General features: G+C 40.3%; 1 protein-coding gene across 3 annotated transcripts in view; it reads left to right on the forward strand.

Moving 5' to 3' along the window:
* The first annotated feature begins 6,161 nt into the window (after window positions 1-6,161).
* Window positions 6,162-17,825, forward strand: part of TRIM69 (tripartite motif containing 69) — a 28,130-nt gene continuing 16,466 nt past the window's right edge. For 2 of the 3 annotated variants that reach the window (XM_050799672.1, XM_050799673.1), the window contains exon 1: window positions 6,322-6,509. In XM_050799672.1, coding sequence (XP_050655629.1) covers window positions 6,504-6,509 — 6 coding nt within the window. In that variant the 5' untranslated portion in view covers window positions 6,322-6,503. Of the gene's footprint in view, window positions 6,510-17,825 lie in introns of all 3 variants that reach the window. The other variant, XM_050799670.1, reaches the window with a different exon arrangement.

Below are 17,825 nucleotides of genomic sequence, written 5' to 3' on the forward strand. Positions count from 1 at the left end.
GTTTTCATCAATGCTGTTGAGTATATATGTAGGAGTGGAATTGCTGGGTGATATGGTAACTCTATGTTTAATCTTTTAAGGAACTACTAGACTGTTCTCCAAAGCTGAATGTACCACTGTGTATGAGAGTTCCAATTTTTCTACATCCTCACCAACACTTATTATCTTTTTTGTTATAACCATTCTAGTGGATATGAAATGGTATCTTTATGGTTTTGATTTGTATTTCCCTAATGGCTAATTACGCATTATTTAAAAATTACAAGCTAATTAATTTTTACAAAGATTTACATGCTGTGATTTTGACATCTTAACTTCTAGATCACATGCCCAAAAGTCACAGAGCCTAGACCCAAACCAAGCCTCTCTAAGGCTAATGCTTGAACTCCATCCTCTCTTTCCTAGAAGACAATCTGGAATAAATTTTTCAGAACTCCATTTGTTGCCTCTGTTAGAAAGAAAACACTGGGCAAGATGAACCTGCAAGTAGACTAAACGGTTTATTTCTTATTTGCTGTTAGGAGTGTGTAAGGAGATTTTTTGGTCTCCCATTTTTACTTTATAAAAAATGAGTGAGTGGGCCAAGCACAGTGGCTCATGCATGTAATCCCAGCACGTTGTGAGGCCGAGGCAGGCAGATCACTTGAGGTCAGGAGTTTGATATCAGCCTGGACAACATGGCAAAACCCCATCTCTACTAAAAATACAAAAAATTAGCCGGGTGTAGTGGCATGCGCCTGTAATTCCAGCTATACAGGAGGCTGAGGAATGAACATTGCTTGAACCCCGGAGAGGCGGAGGTTGCAGTGAGCCAAGATTGTGCCACTGCACTCCAGCCTGGGTGACAGAGTGAGGCTGTTTGTCAAAAAAAAAAAAAAAAAAAAAAAGGAAAGAAAAGAAAAGAAAAAGCTCTTAATTGAAGTAGTAACCCTTTCTTGAGTGTTTAATGATACTGTGTTTCTCTTCATGTAAGTGCCCCTTGGACTCCTCCTCCCCACTATCATCAGGTCATGGAATGGGGAGGGGCACTCAGTTTCAACAGCAGTGGTCTCCAAATTTTGTTCAAATGCATAACTATAAAAAATTTTTGGTATACATTCTCTACATGTAGCTATACATTTTATACATATACTACTATCAACCTTGATTTAGACATTACTAAAGCTTAATTTTTCTCTCATTTTTTTTTCCATTAAAAATTCAGATCGAACTATCTTACAGGTGGCTCCCAGAAGACCCACTCCCTGTGGGAGCACAGCAGTTGTGGAGGTGAAGACAGGACTGGACTCAGAATAAGAGTTCATATATGCCAGGAAATCTGACCTCTAAATTCTTATAAATCAGAGAGTGAGTGAACAACAGCAGTGAGACATTGAAGACTTTTAATATTTGCAGTAAACCTTGGCATAGATCACTTACTTCCCTAAGACTGAATCCAAAAAGCACAATGGAATACTATAATAAGCTGTGACAGCATGTGAATTCCAGACAAGCCTGAGCATTCCCTATAGCCAGAGGAGGCCCAACTCCTAACATAGCTTTGGATGCAGAACTGATAGAACTTGGGGAAAGTAATGAAGTAGTTGACCTCACCTGTGAATCTCTAGAACCTGTAGTGATTGACCTAACTCACCATGACTCTGTTGTGATTATTGAACAAAGGAGGAGGCCAAGAGCAAACACAAGGTCACTCCAAGACCAAACTGGCAGTTGTGTGGTGAACACTGTTGAGGAGGGGTTGAAGAGGGACAGAGATGCATATACAACAACAGTGCCCACCATAATTCCTTGCAAAAAATTTTTTTTTATCATATACTACGTGATTATATTCAGTGTCAAGTTTGTGTGGATGGATACTCAGAGACTGAACTTAGTATACAACACATCTACTCTATAGAATGTGGCCACATCTGTAGTCAGTGCTTCTGCACTTCCTTTAAATATACTAACACTTGCCCAGTTTGTTTGAAAAAAAAAATCATGCTTTGTCAGTATCACTGCATTTATATATGATGTATGCCTTGTTGCTCAAGACAGAGCCTGTGGCTGGATTTTTCCATGTCTTTGTGCAGGAACTATGGGTTGTTGGCATCCAACACTCTGAGCTTAAAGACTGATTTTTAAAATTGCTATCTGCAGTATGTAAAAAACTCTGATTTCTCACATGCTCTGAGACTGCTTTTTGTTTCCTTTGGTTTTATGCTTTAGCGCTGGACTTTGGTTGCCAGAGTGTGCCAGATACTGGAGTCGTCCTTAAAGCAACTTTCCCTTTCTTATAGTCATCAATTTTTAGTTGAATGGAACCCCTCTTGACCAAAGTGACCCCAGAAAAACCTTAAAACTGAGTTCCTGGCCATGACAGGATGGGAGATCAGACACGCTTCATTATACCCCCGTCTCTTTTATGGTTTAGACACAACAACTGACCAGCATTAATGTCAAATTAAAGATCATAAGGCTGACGGAACAGACCCTTTGTGGCAATAACAAATTATTCATAAGACCTAAGGCCATGCCAGGCAAGTGTTATGTCATGAACGCCTACACTTAAAGAATAAACTATGTTCTAACTGCCACAGGTTTTTCTATTTATTTTTTGAGACGGAGTTCTGCCCGGCCAGTTTTTCCTTTTTGTTTAGCAGCTAAACAAGCACCAGCTGAGATAAGCAATTTTTTTTTTTTTTTTTGAGATGAAGTCTCGCTCTGTTGCCCAGGCTGGAGTGCATTGGCCCAATCTCGGCTCACTGCAAGCTCCGCCTCCCGGGTTCACACCATTCTCCTGGCTCAGCCTCCCGAGTAGCTGGGACTACAAGTGCCCGCCACCATGCCTGGCTAATTTTTTTTTTTTTTTTTTTTTTTGCATTTTTTTAGTAGAGACGGGGTTTCACCGTGTTAGCCAGGATGGTCTCGATCTCCTGACCTCATGATCCACCCGTCTCGGCCTCCCAAAGTGCTGGGATTATAGGCGTGAGCCACCGCGCCCGGCCCAACCTGGCTAATTTTTAATAGAGATGGGGTTTCACTGTGTTAGCCAGGATGGTCTCGATCTCCTGACCTTGTGATCCACCTGCCTTGGCCTCCCAAAGTGCTGGGATTACAGGGGTTAGCCACCGTGCCCAGCCACTTTCTCTTGATAAGAAGACCACTGACTATGGGCTGGCTCTGGCCAGTTTACAGAGGCTAAGCACTCTTGTTCCTTCCTGTCCTGAACAGGCATTTTGACTTATAGGGCCTAATTGTCATGCATTTAAATGTTAAGTCTCCACCTTAGGCCTGGCACAGTGGCTCATGCCTGTAATCCCAGCACTTTGGGAGGCTGAGGTGGGTGAATCACTTGAGGTCAGGAGTTCGAGACCAGCCGGACCAACATGGCAAAACCCCGTCTCTACTAAAAATACAAAAATTAGCCAAGTGTGGTGGTGCACGCCTGTAATCCCAGCTACTCGGGAGGCTGAGGAAGGAGAATCATTTGAACCTGGGAGGCAGAGGTTGCAGTGAGCTGAGATGGCACCACTGCACTCCAGCTTGGGTGCAGAGCAAGACTGTCATGAAAAACAAAACCAAAAAAGAGTTAAGTCTGTACCTCAAAGTGAACATGGGTTGTATGTTACATGCATGTTTGTTCAATAAGCATGAGTCAGGATGACCTTCATGATTATTCATGACTCCTCCTGTAACCTGTTGAATATGTACGTTTAGCCAACCTGTTCAGCATCAAGTTCCTACCCCAACCCCTCCTCCTTTGAAGTGCCCGTCTCTAGTCTTTGCCAGAGATTGTACTTCCTGGCCTGTGGGATGGCCACCTTGCAGGCCTTTAACCCTTTATAAGAAATAAAGTCTCCTCTGCAAATTTCTGGATGTTGTGAGTTCTAAGTTAACAAAGTAAAGAGAAGGAATTTGGGAGACTGACAACTTTGCAAACCAGAGCCACGATAGAAGTTTGAACTTTTACTTAAGAGAGAAATAAATGTCATTCTTGCTTAAGCAACTTTTATAGTGGGTATATTAGTCGGGTTGACATATAAAATTAACCATCACTCTGGGTCTCGTTTACAGTAATGGAATTTTTTTATTTTTTTTATTTTTTGAGACAAGGTCTTACTCTGTTAACCATGCTGGAGTGCAGGGGTGTGATCATGGCTTACTGCAGCCTTGACCTCCTAGGCACAAATGATCCTCCCACTTCAGCCTCCTGAGTAGCTGGGACCACAGACACTGGCTAATTTTTAAATTTTTTGTAGGGACAGGGTCTTGCCATCTTGCCCAGACTGGTCTTGAACTCCTGGGCTCAGGTGATCCTCCCACCTTGGCCTCCCAAAGTGCTGAGATTATAGGCGTGAGCCATCATGCCTGGACACTGTTTTTAAATAGTGAAGAAAAGGACTTGAAGTACTATTTGTGAAGATTGAGACCTCTTGCTACATAGGATTTGGAATCACAGGCTTCTAGAGATGGAAGAGGTCTTAGGAATTCACATTTTAAAGAAGGAGGAACTGATACCCATAGGAGTTAAATGTCTTAGCTAAGGCTACCCAGTGCTCTGGTGAGGGACAAGGTTTCCACCTTCTAGGCCAGTACTCTTACCCCTAGGCAAAAGGTTCAAGAATGTGCAGGCGCCAAGCTTTAGTAAAATCAGCTATACTAAGCATTGTCAAATGTTTTAGCCAACAGCAAAAATAATCAAGATGAAACAAAATTACTTTTTTGATTAAGTGATCACCAGCATTTCATAGACATTTATTTGACAAAGGTTTTGATCCAACAAATGCCATGTACTGTCAAGGTGAGCAAGACAGAGTACTACCTACCCTGCGGTTGTTCACAACTTAGTGGAGGCGCAGACATGCAATCAAATATTAGAATACACTCTGTTAAAGCCACATGTACAAAGATCTAGAGTGCTATAGAAATGTGTAAAGCTAGGCCAGGCATGGTGTTGCTCACACCTGTAATCCTAGCACTTTGGGAGGCTGAGGTGGGAAGACAGTTTGAGCTCAGGAATTTGAGATAAGCCTGGGCAACATAGTGAGACCCTGTCAGAAAGAAAGAAGGTGAGAAAGAGAGAGAAAGAGAGAGAGAGAGAGAAAGAGGAGACAGAGAGAAAGAAAGGAAGAAAGATAGGAAGAGAGAAAGAAAAAAGAAAAAACAAAGAAAGGAAAGAGAAAAAGAAAGAAAAAAGGATGAAAGAAAGAGAAAGGAAGAGAGAAAGAAAAAAGAGAATGGGAGAGAAAGAGAAAGAAAAAAAGAAAGGAAGAAAGAGAAAAAGGAAGGAAGGAAGGAAGGAAAGAAGGAAGGAAGGAAGGAAAGCTGTGTTTCTCAACTGAGGAATGATTCCAACCCCTGACCCCAGGAGACATTTGGCAATGTCTGGAGACATTTTTGTTATGACTGGAGAGGAAGGGGGTGGCTACAGGCAACTAGTGTGTAAACGCCAGGGATACGGCTAAATATCCTAAAATTCACAGGACAGCCCCTCTGACTTAAAAGACTTAACAGGCCCAAAATATCAATAGGGCTGAGGTTGCTAACCTCTGGTATAGAGCCAGCAAAATATCTTCTAGAAGAGACAGGGAAGTGGGTAAAGCTTGGTTTGGGGATGAGGGAGTGGTTAGGGAAGAGTTTAGTAAAGAGATAAAGACGGGGGTGTAGGGGAAGGGAAACTCCCAGCCGAAGGGACAACATGTACAAAGCTGCAGAAGAGTGGCAATCCCAAACATCGGGGAAAGAGCTGTGGTCATTAAGGCTGGACTGCTAGGCAGGAGCCAGACGTGTAAGAAATCATATTGAGTTAGAGGAATTACTGTAAGAAAAACTGTTTGGCTCTATGGTGGCTCTTTATAAGTCACGCAGGAGCATAGTGCTGGGACATCTCTCTGTGGGCGAAAACTGCTGAAGAAAGCTGTATGAAAGAAAGCTCATCCTGCTTTCTTAGGGCCTGGTGTTTTCCAGGCCTGTGTTACTGTCTCAGAGACAAAGTCAGGGCTGCTTCACTGGAATATGAGAGGTGAACTAGCTCTCTATTAAAGCCACTCAGCGAGTGTCTTGATGGTGTGATGGGATCACGAACAGGGGTGAGGTGGTTATTTTTCATGAGTTAGGCTTAATATAGGCTGCTGCTGACGTGTATTTCCTCTTTCATAGAGCATCCCTAGTCCAGAAATGGGGAGCTATGAACCTTAAGATTAGACTACCAGTTTGAATCTAAATGAGCTGCCCTCTTCTCCTACAAAAGAAAAGTTGGGCAGGTAGGGTATTGTAATGAGGGTTTCTCTTTCTCTTAAGCAAATGATGATCAAAGCAACTGACAAACTGTCACGGAATCTGCCAGACCTCACTCTGGCCTTGCTGCTTCTCTCCGGCTCCTGAACTTTTCTTCCTTTTGTCATGCTCTGAGCCCATTCCTTGAAAACTAACAGGTCCCTGACTTCTGGTCTGCAGACATCCTGGGCCTGCTGAGCTCTGATTCAAGTGCGTGCCTCTGCCCCTTGGTAGGCTGAAGCTTCATGGAGGTGAGTGATCCTTTTTTTACTTAGCAGGGCTTCTAGGAATAGTGTGGAAAACAGGATCATCGAAGAGGATATGGATTTGGGAGCACAAAAGGAAATTAATGAAGAGAAGTATTTAACTTGTGACAGCTGGTAGCTACTATACTCTCTCCAGGCCTTGGAATAACTGATAATTTAGACTAGAGAAGCTGGTAGGAAAGTAATGAAATCCATCAAAACATTTTGAGAAAAATTAAATCACATACTATACAAAATTTGCCTTCATTATCAATGTAATCATTTTGTTTTAGATTTAAAAATTATTATGTATAACTTGGTTTGCTTACAATACCTTCACATTTGATTATTTTGTATTTAAGGCAGAGTCGATACTCAGATAGTAAACATTTTTAATTGAATTCCTTCCTTTAAGACCTCTTCAGAGCTAAAATAAAGGAAGTTATATTCTTCTCAACTTAGTGTTTTCCTGATTGTTAGACAGACAAAAGAAAATGCTTATTTACTATATGAAAGCTTGAAAAACTCACTAAAATTCATCGACAAGAGATGTTGACACAGGGGCCCTTGAATCCTGAGTTATCATCCATTTCCACCAGTTTCCACTTCTTATAAAGTTTAATTTCATTATATTAATCATTAAGATCAGTTTCTAATTTCCTCTATCATAGGACCTTTAGGTTTGCTGTTACTCATCTCTGTCCTCAGCTATTGAAGCAAACAGGGCGATAAGCATTTTGTTTATAATTTCTAGGGGAAAAATAAACACTATTGCCTATACCTACTATATTCTTATTACTTTAAGGCCAAGTCAGTGAAAATAGACACTTTTCCATAATAGTAAAAAAAAACTGTTTGTGTGATAAGTGAGCTTCCCATTACTTCAGACGTTCAGGCAGAGGTTGGAAAGGAGTGAATTAAATGGCTTAAAATTTCTTTCAACTCTGAGAAGCTCCGAGAAGTCGGAAAGTTCAGAATCTTTCCTTCTGATGTGAAAATGGCATGACTTGTGAAGCAGGAGTGTGTCTTGCTCTTAGGTTTGGGCTGGCTGTGCCATATCGTTTGTCTCTGTGGAGGAATTGTATTTTTTTGCTCTCAAAGTTAATTATTCATAAAATCTGCCCATCAAAGTTTAAAAATTACTTTGAAGGAATAAAGGTTGAAAAGCAAATGAACTCTCCTTAGATATCTTAACCATGATTTCAAAAGTTTACAACACAAAACTTCTCAGGAAAAAAATGTCTCTGGTAGAAATTAAGGATTTCTTATGCAAGCTTCCAAAGACTTCATAGCTCTAATCTTTGCCTTTTCTCTGCTCTTTGAGAATATACACAGTGAACCAAAGGAGGAAGAGATGTTCTTTCTTTGTTTTTTTTTTAAAGACAGAGTCTCACTCTGTTGCCCAGGCTAGAGTGCAGTGGCACCATCTCAACTCACTGCAACCTCCGCCTCCAGGGTTCAAGTGATTCTCATGCCTCAGCCTCCCGAATAGCTGGGACTACAGGGGTACACCACCACTCCTGGCTAATTTTTTTTTTTTTTTAGTAGCGATAGGGTCTCACCATGTTACCCAGGCTTGTCTTGAACTCCTGACCTCAGGTGATCCTCCTGCCTCGGCCTCCCACAGTGCTAAGATTACAGGCCTGGGCCATTGCGCCCTGCTGATGTGCTTTCTTATAAAGTGATTCCTGCCAGCTGCGGCTTTATAAGGATGAATATCAATTCCTGACTCGAGTTTCTCTCTCTCCGCCTTAAGGTTAGACTTCCCCTAAAAGGGGCTGGCAGTAGATGTGCTTCCTAAAAGATTTCCAGGTCCAGAAATTTTAGAATCTCCTTTGGTTTCCAATTCTATGTCTCCCTCTAGCGCAATAGGAAGTTATTGCAGATATTTTGCCTCACAAATTTGATCCATTTAATAAATTCAATTCCACAAAACATATTGATGGGCTTCCTGCTGACTCAATGGTTAATAGGCTTTGGGGTCAAATAAAGAGTTCAAATCTGGGACTCACTACTTAATAATTGTGACTCTGGCAAGATACTTTAAACAATCTAAGCTTCAGTTTCCTTAAATATGTGGTAATAATACCTATCTCATAGGTTGTTCTGAGATTAAATGAAATGATGTATGTAAAGCCTCTTCCACAGTGAGTGCTCAGCAAATATTAGCTAATATAATTAATCTCTTGTTTTACAGAAAAGGATATATTATTGAAAGCCAGGGGAATTGGCACACCTTCAGCTAGCAAGATGAATTAACCATATAAAAAATCAATCAATCATATAATATCAACAATTAATAACATGAAATATATTTTCATATCATAAAATTAACCATTTTGAAGTTTACAATTCAGTGGTTTTAGTATATTCACAAAGTTGTACAATTATCACCCCTATCTAATTCCAGAACATTTTCATTACCCCCAAAAGAAATTCCATACCCATTATCAGTCACTTCCCATTCCTCTTTGCCCCGCTTTGGTAACCACTATATAATTTAAATATACTTTAAAAACGCATTGAATAAAATTCCTGAGTGATATCCACCTTCAAAAGACACTACATTCACTAGGATTACAAACTGATGCTGGTATGTATTCCTTCTCCTAGATTACCTTCAAGTGGCCAGATTCTTCTATACGTTTTATCTTATTCAGAATGTATCTCTTTTTAAAGTTTTTGAGACAGCTCTGACTGGCTTAAAATGCAGTCTTTTTTTGAACTTGTGTATTTCCTGATAGGCATATTTTTCTGGGTTTGGTCTTCTTTTTCATTTATAAAAATAGAGACAGGATCTCACTATGTTTCCCAGGTTGGTCTCAAACTCCTGGCCTCAAGCAATCCTCCTGACTCAGCCTCCCAAAGTGGTAGGATTATAGGTATGAGCCACCATACCCTGCCCTAGATTTGGTCTTCTAAGCACATATTGAGGAGGTGGAAAATAAATAGACATTTTTCTCTTCCCTTCCACAGAATTGCCCATTCAGCCTAGTACAAAGAATGAAGTCTTCTTCTTTTTAAAGCTTTTATTATCTTTTCGTTAATGTACTTTCTTTTTTTTTGAGACGGAGTCTCGCTCTATCCCCCAGGCTGGAGTGCAGTGGAAGCTGCTCCTTCTGGGTTCACGCCATTCTCCTGCCTCAGCCTCCCAAGTAGCTGGGACTACAGGCGCCACCACCACACTCGGCTAATTTTTTGTATTTTTAGTAGAGACGGGGTTTCACTGTGTTAGCCAGGATGGTCTCAATCTCCTGACCTTGTGATCTGCCCATCTTGGCCTCCCAAAGTGCTGGGATTATAGGCATGAACCACCGCGCCCGGCTGGTTAATGTAACCTTTAGTAAATTATTAATATGTAAAAGGATGGTGAATTAAAAATTTTAATTGTACAACAAAACCATGGGGAAGGAGACTAGAAATATGACTTTTCAACATGTTATAGAGAGTTCTAAATTCTGAGGCCCTTTTTAAAAAAAACTAAAAAACTTGTTTTGGTAGGCTATGAAAAACACCAGAAGATTTTGGAAGGCAGAGGAGGGTTGGCAATTATTATTAATAATTAGACTTTGCAACTGATTAGATGATAGGGAAGAAAGAATTGAATAGAATATCTAAAGATAACTCAGATTTCAAAACTGGAAGATTGATGGTACAATAAATACAAATAGGGAAGTCAAGAGATGGAAATGATTTAGGGATAAATATGAGTTCCGTTTCAGTCAGGTTGATTTTCAAGGACCCAGTTGTGGGCTCAAGAGATTTGGGAGTTATCTTTATTTACAGACTGTATATAAAGGTATGGGAATGAATGGCTCACTTGGTAAGAACAAAGTGGTTAGAGGCAGAAGAACTAGGACTGTATCATATTACAAGGGCCAAAGGAAACATTAAATAAGTCAAGGAAGATAGAGATTGACAGTGTCATTAAACAGTGTTTGGCAAACTCTACCTTAGCATCCTAAGAAAAAATTTCAACAGAGTGCTATGGTAGAGGGTCCATTACAAGAGCAGAAATTCAGGCAAGTTACCTTAAGTGAAGAGGTAACTTCGCTTACTTTGAGGATAAATATTTGTTGAGCAAGGCATCCTGCTAGGCACAGAAATCCCAGGAAGAACCAAAGGACAGAGCTGTGGTTAACATAATACAGCCATTCTCCACATTTGTTTCTCTCTGTAATTCTCGTCTCTGCCAACTAACTAGCTCTCTCCACTCTGCATCTCTGCATTTCTTCTGATTTCTGTTTAAAATTTATCTCCTTTATTCTGTTTTCTCTTTCAAGTCCTAAGCGCTACTTCATGGCAGTCTTTAAACTTTTGTTCTTACTTTTGACTTCTGGATTCTCCTTTTGTTCAAAGATTCAAATTCATGAGAAGTTCTGGTTTGCCGGATCATCTTTTTGTATTAGGTCATGTCTTGGATTGCTGGACAGCCTATGAAATGAGTTTGAAGCCTATCTGTGGCCTAGGAGAGGGAGTGGAGGCCACATGGTGTGTGTAGGCCCAACCTTTAGCATGTACTATGGGAAAGACAGCTACTGTGATTAAGATATCTAGCAGGTATTAGGAATCAATCTTAGTTTAAAATTCAAGTGTGCAAAGAGTAGCACTTCGTATTTTCTATAACACCGCTAAATACTGGCTTTGCGTTCCCATTCCTATGGGCTGGAGGTAAATTTGTTATCTTTCAGGAAAGGCATCCACACTGATTAACACTGAAAGTCCATTATCCAATCTAGACAAGTTGATATATTGAGGACATTTTGAAATATTCTGCCCACCCCCAGCACATGCGCATGCACACACACCCACACACACACACCTTTCTTTAAATATATAGAAACGTTAAAGTGTCAAAAACGATTTAAGTGTTAGTTTTTGTTTGTTTGTTTGTTTTTTGTTTTTTGTTTTTTTGAGACGGAATCTTACTCTGTCGCCAGGCTAGAGTGCCGTGGTGCAATCTCATTTTTGTTTGTTAGTTTTTTTTTTTTTTTTTTTTTTTTTTTTGAGACAGAATCTTACTCTATCGCCAGGCTAGAGTGCCGTGGTGCAATCTCAGCTCTCTGCAACCTCTGCCTCCCGGGTTCAAGTGATTCTTCTGCCTCAGCCTCCTGAGTAACTGGGACTACAGGCACCCGCCACCACGCCTGGCTAATTTTTTGTATTTTTAGTAGAGACGGGGTTTTACCATGTTGGCCAGGATGGTCTCAATCTCTTGACCTCATGATCCACCCACCTCGGCCTCCCAAAGTGCTGGGATTAAAGGCGTGAGCCACCACACCCAGCCTTAAGTGTTAGTTTTTAAATGGTGGATTAAAAACTGATTATCCCCCTTCTCTTAGAAACTCATCCTTCTTTAAGTAAAAAACCACAAGGAGAATGAAAAATAGACAAACAATTTGCAATGAAACTAGAGACATCAAACAGCTTGGACTACAATCTGTGAGGAAGGACTGCCAAACATAGTGAAAGTCAAGCAGGAATGTGAGGGAGGATGCCTAGGGATGTGGACCTTACCTGAAGGGAGGTGGTACTTTTCCAAAGAAAGTACCCCATCCTGTTGGCCATGACCCACAAGCCCTGGTACAGAACAAAGAGAACAGGCAAGCAGGCTTAAGCTGGGCTTTCCTGCAACCATTTGTTACACAGATTTGAGATATAGGAAAGGTGAAGTTGAAGAAGGACAAATAGGCCGTATTTTCAGAAATCAGTCTGTTGCTGATGTAGAATGGGGAGAGAGACTCTGCATTGCAAACAATGCTGCAGTGTTGATCACGGGGAAAAAAGAACCCATGGAACATTGTTTCATAAAGAAAACAGCCTCAAATATAACCCTGCCTCCATCCTCATACAAGTGTCTTGCAAATAGCTGATTCAGGAAGAACTCACCTCATTCAAAGATGTTTAGAGAAATAAAAAATAAATAGCACCTATAAAACAACAACGGGAGAAAATGTCCAAAGCAAAGCACAGAAAGTTATGGAGCTAGAAGATATGTAAAAGAAATTAATAGAAATAAAAACTGGAGTGAGAAGCTTCAACATCTCTCTGATAAGAGTTTCAGAAAAAGAGGCTACAGAGAATGGTTGAAAGGCAACATTCAAAGAGAAGATGGCCATATTAGGTCCAGACAGGCAAGACCCAGGTTTGGGGAGATCAGATATCAGCAATAGGGAACACAGGCTATGTGGGAAACTATAGAGCAAAGGGCTAGAAACTCAAGCAAAAGCATTTTGACAACAAAAGTGAGAATCCAGATATGGAATGAGGGCAATATAAATAGTTATTAATGAGAATGGAATTTGATCATGAAGCAAAAAATGTTTAGCCATGTTCCCCTGGCTAGAATAAATCTGAATATAAGGGAAACTAAGCCCATAAGGAGAGGTAAATATAAACTTCTAACTGGGAATGGGCAGGGTTAGGAATGAGGAACAGAGCAGTTCTGGATACTCCAATTCTCTAGTGGACGTATGGCAGATGGAAATAGCTCTGGCCTTGAGGATAGAGTTCTTTGAATTCCCTGATTCCACCAAAGACTTGAGTGTCAGAGCAAGTTCGTACTCCTCTGAGCTCCAGTTTTCCTTTTGGGAACAGGAGAGTAACCTCTGGACAAACTCTCAGGGATTTTGCCTCAGAGTACGTCTTCTGTCTATATTTTTATCCTTCAGAGGAAGATGATATGCAAGTTGAAAATAGAAGCCTGGGACTTCTAGTTGCACTTTGCCCTGGTTCCATAAATGTAGTAAAGGTCCAGATATGAGCAGCTCATGGTCAGAGCCTCCAAGTTATTCATTTCTATGCCCCAGGAAGTATGGGCATAGAAACAAAGCTGGCATCACTGAATGTTTATTTACACCATTAGACCATTAGGCACTGAGATTGAAGTCACTTCTGGTGGCTATTCATCAAATAGTAGCCCACCGTGGAAGACATTATATAGCATCCTGCAAAGCAGGATATTATTCAATGTAAAAATTCTGGCTCTGGGCTGGGCGTGGTGGCTCATAGCTGTAATCCCAGCACTTTGGGAGGCCAAGGTGGGTGGATCACTTGAGGTCAGGAGTTCGAGACCAGCCTGGCCAACATGGTGAAACCCCGTCTCTACTAAAAATACAAAAAATTAGCCAGGTATGGTGGCACATGCCTGTAATCCCAGCTACTCGGGAGGCTGAGACAGAAGACTCGTTGAACCTGGGAGGCAGAAGTTGCAGTGAGCAGAGATCATGCCATTACACTCTAGCCTAGGCGAAACAGTGAGACTTTGTCTCAAAAAAAAAAAAAAAAAAAAAAAAGTCAAATGGCTTCAATTTATTATTATTAATTTTTTGAGACAGGGTCTTACTTTGTCACCCAGGCTAGAGTGCAGTGGCATGATCTAGGCTTACTGCAGCCTCAACGGCCCAGGTTCAGGTAATTCTCTAGCCTTAGCCAGTCTCCTGAGCAGCTGGGATTCCAGGCACGCGCCACCACGCCCAGCTTTGTTTTTTTTGTTTTTTGTTTTTTTTTGGTAGAGACAGGGTTTCACCATGTTGCTCGGGCTGGTCTCAAATTCCTGGGCTCAAGCAATCCACCTGCCTTGGCCTCCCAAAGTGCTGGGATTACAGGCGTGAGCCATCGTGCTCGGCCTATAGCTTCCACTTTTTCAAAAATTGAGGTAAAATTCATACAACATAAAGTTAATATTTTAAAATGTACAATTCAGTGGCATTTAGTGCGTTCACCATGGTGTACAATAATCACCTCTATCTAGTTTCAAAACATTTTTGTCCTCCCAAAAGGACACCCCATGCCCAGTCACTTCCAGTGATATGAACAGTCACTCCCCATATCTCCTTCTCTCCAGCCCTGGCAACCAATAATCTGCTGTTTCTATAGACTTACCTGTTCTGTATATTTCCTATAAATAGAATCGTATAATATGTGACCTTTTGTATCTGGGTTTTGTCACTTAGCATAATGTTTTTGAGGTTCATCCATGTTGTACCATGTATGAGTACTTTATTCCCTTTTCTGACTGAAGAATCTTCCATTGTATGAGTATGGCACACTTTTCCATTCATTAGTTAATGTGCATTTGGATTGCTTCCACCTGTGCCTATTGTGAATAGTGCTGCTATTAACATTTATATACAAGTTTTTGTTTGAATTTCAGTTCTTTTGGGTATATTCCTAGAAGTGGAATTGGTAGGTCTTATGGTAATTTTTTGTTTAACTTTTTGACGAACTGCCAAACTCATTTCCACAGTAGCTGCACAAATTTGTATTCTCAATTAACGATGTACAAGAGTCCATTTCTCTGTATCACCAATACTTATTATTTTCCATTAAAAAATTATAGTAATATTAGTGAGTGTGAAGGGGTATTTCATTGTGGCTTTGATTTGAATTTTCCTAATGACTAGTAATACTAAGTATCTTCCCATGTGCTTGTCAGTCATTTGTTTATCTTCTTTGGATAATTGTCTATTCAAATCCTTTGTCCCTTTTAAAAATTGGGTTGTTTATCTTTCTGCTACTGAGTTCTAAGAGTTCTTTATTTTGGATACCAGACTTTATCTGGTATAGGATTTGCAAATATTTTCTCCCATTCTGTAAGTTGTCTTTTCACTCTTTTGCAAAAAGAAACCTAAAAATAGTTTGTTTTGTGTGATGTCTTTATTGGTCTTTAGGACCAAGACAAGCTAGCCTCACAGAATGAATTAGGAAGTGTTCCCTCCTGTTTTTTTGGAAGAGTTTGAGAAAGACTGGTCTTAATTCTTTAAATAGTTGGTAGGATTACCAGTGAAACCATCTGGTCCTGGGCTTTTCTTCGTTGGGAGGATTTTGATTACTGATCTACTCGCTTTACCTGGTATAGGTCTGTTCAGATTTTCTATTTCTTCTTGAGTCAGTTTTGGTAGTTGATGTGTTTCTGGAAATTTTTCCATTTCATCTGGGTTGCTCGTTTGTTAGCATGCAATTGTTCATAGTTTCTTATAATTATTTCTATAAGATCTATACTAATTTACCTGCTTTCATTTCTGATTTTAGTGATTTAAATCTTCTCTCTTTTTTTCTTTATTAGTCTACTTAACAGTTTCTAAATTTTGTGGATTTTCCCTCCAAAGAATTGCATTTTTATTTCATTAATTTTTCTCTATCCTTTTCTATTCTTTTATTTTGTTTTTCTTTTGCCTTTTTTTTTTTTTTTTTTTTTTTTTTTTTTGAGACAGGGCCTCACTCTATTGCCCAGGCTACAGTGCAGTGGCACGATCATGGCCCACTGCAGCCTTGACCTCCCGGGCCCAAATGATTCTCTCACCTCAGTCTCCCAAATAGCTGGGGTTACAGGTACATGCACCACATCTGGCTTTTTTTTTTTTTTTTTGAGATGGAGTCTTGCTCTGTCAACCAGACTGGAGTGCAATGGCATGATCTCAGCTCACTGCAACCTCCCCCTCCCAGGTACAAGTGATTCTCCTGCTTCAGCCTCCTGAGTAGCTGGGATTACAGGCACTCGTCACCACGTCTGGCTAATTTTTGTATTTTTAGTAGAGATGGGGTTTCACTACATTGGCCAGGCTGGTCTTGAACTCCTGACCTCAGTGATCTGCCCACCTCGGCCTCCCAAAGTGCTGAGATTACAGGCATGAGCCACCACACCTGGCCTTTTTAAAAATTATTATTTATAATTTTTAGTAGAGATGATGTCTTACTGTGTTGCCCAGGCTGGTCTCCAACTCCTGGGTTCAAGTGATCCTTCTGCTTTGGCCTCGCCTCCCAAAGTGCTGGGATTACAGGCATGAGCCACCATGCTCTGCCTATATTCTTTACTCTTTCCTTCTGCTAGCTTTGGTTTGGCTTGTACCTGTCTTTCTAGTTCTAGGGAAAATTTTGGTTATTGATTTGTGGTCTTTCTTTTTTAATGTAGGTGTTTATAGCTATAACTTTCCTTGTTAGCACTGTTTTCACTGTATCCCATAAGTTTTGGCATGCTGTGTTTTTTTATTTGTTTTTGAGACAGGGTCTTGTTTTGTCACCCATGCTGGAGTGCGTAGGTGTGATCTTGACTCACTGCAACCTCCACTTCCTGGGTTCAAGTGATCCTCCTACCTCAGCCTCCCCAGTAGCTGGGACCATGGACATGTTCCATTATGCCCAGCTAATTTTTTTTTTTTTTTTTTTTAATATTTTTGGTAGAGGCAGGGTTTCACTAGTTTGCCCAGGCTGGTCTCAAGGTCCTGAGCACAAGTGATTGGCCTGCCTCAGCCTCCCAAAGTGCTGGGATTAGAGGTGTGAGCCACTGTGCACAGCCTGCATTTTTGTTTTTACTCATCTCAAAGTATTTTCTAATATTACTTGTAATTTCTTCTTTGACCAATTGGTTAAGAATGTATTGTTTAATTTTCACATATTTATGAATTTTCCAGTTTTCCTTCTGTTATTGATTTTTAGTTTCATTCCATTGTAGTAAGAGATATTTTGTATGATTTTTTTTTTTTTTTTTTTTTTTTTTTTCCTGAGTCAAGGTCTTGCTCTGTCACCCAGGCTGGAGTACAGTGGCACAACCTTGGCTCACTGCAGTCTTGACCTCCTGGGCTCAAGTAATCCTCTCACCTCAGCCTCCTGAGTAGCTGGGACTACAGGCATGTGTCACCATGACCAGCTAATTTTTGTACTTTTTTTTTGGAGAGATAGGGTTTCATCATGTTGCCCAGGCTGGTCTCGAACTCTTGAGCTCAAGCAATCCACCTACCTTGGCCTCCCAAAGTTTTGGGATTACAGGCATGTGCCACTGTGCCTGGCTGGTTTTCATCTTTTAAGAATGTATTGAGACTTGTTTTCTGACCTAGCATATGGTCTATCCTGGAGAATGTTCCATGTACACTTAAGAAAAATGTATATTCTGTTGTTGTTGGATGAAGTGTTCTTTATATGTCTATTAGGTCTAGTTGGCTTACAGTGTTGTTCAATTCTTCTGTTTCCTTACTGACCTTCTATCTTGTTGGTCTGTCCATTATTGAAACTGTGGGGTATTGGAATTTACAAGTATTATTGTAGAACTATTTCTATCTTCAAATTTGTCTCTTTTTGCTTCACATATTTTGAGGCTCTGTTGTTGGGTGTGTATATGTTTATACTTGTTTTATCTTCTTGATGGATTGACCCTTTTATCATATCCTTGATAATGTCCTTCTTTGCATTCTTGTAACAAGTTTAACAATTTTTACCTTAAAGTCTATTTTACCTGATATAAGTAGAGCTACTACATCTTTTTTGGGTAAATATTTGTATGGATTATCTTTCCAACTTTTTACTTTCAACTTGTTTGTGTATTTG

This window comes from Macaca thibetana, chromosome 7 (genome assembly GCF_024542745.1).
Source record: "Macaca thibetana thibetana isolate TM-01 chromosome 7, ASM2454274v1, whole genome shotgun sequence".
Classification (NCBI taxonomy): domain Eukaryota; kingdom Metazoa; phylum Chordata; class Mammalia; order Primates; family Cercopithecidae; genus Macaca; species Macaca thibetana.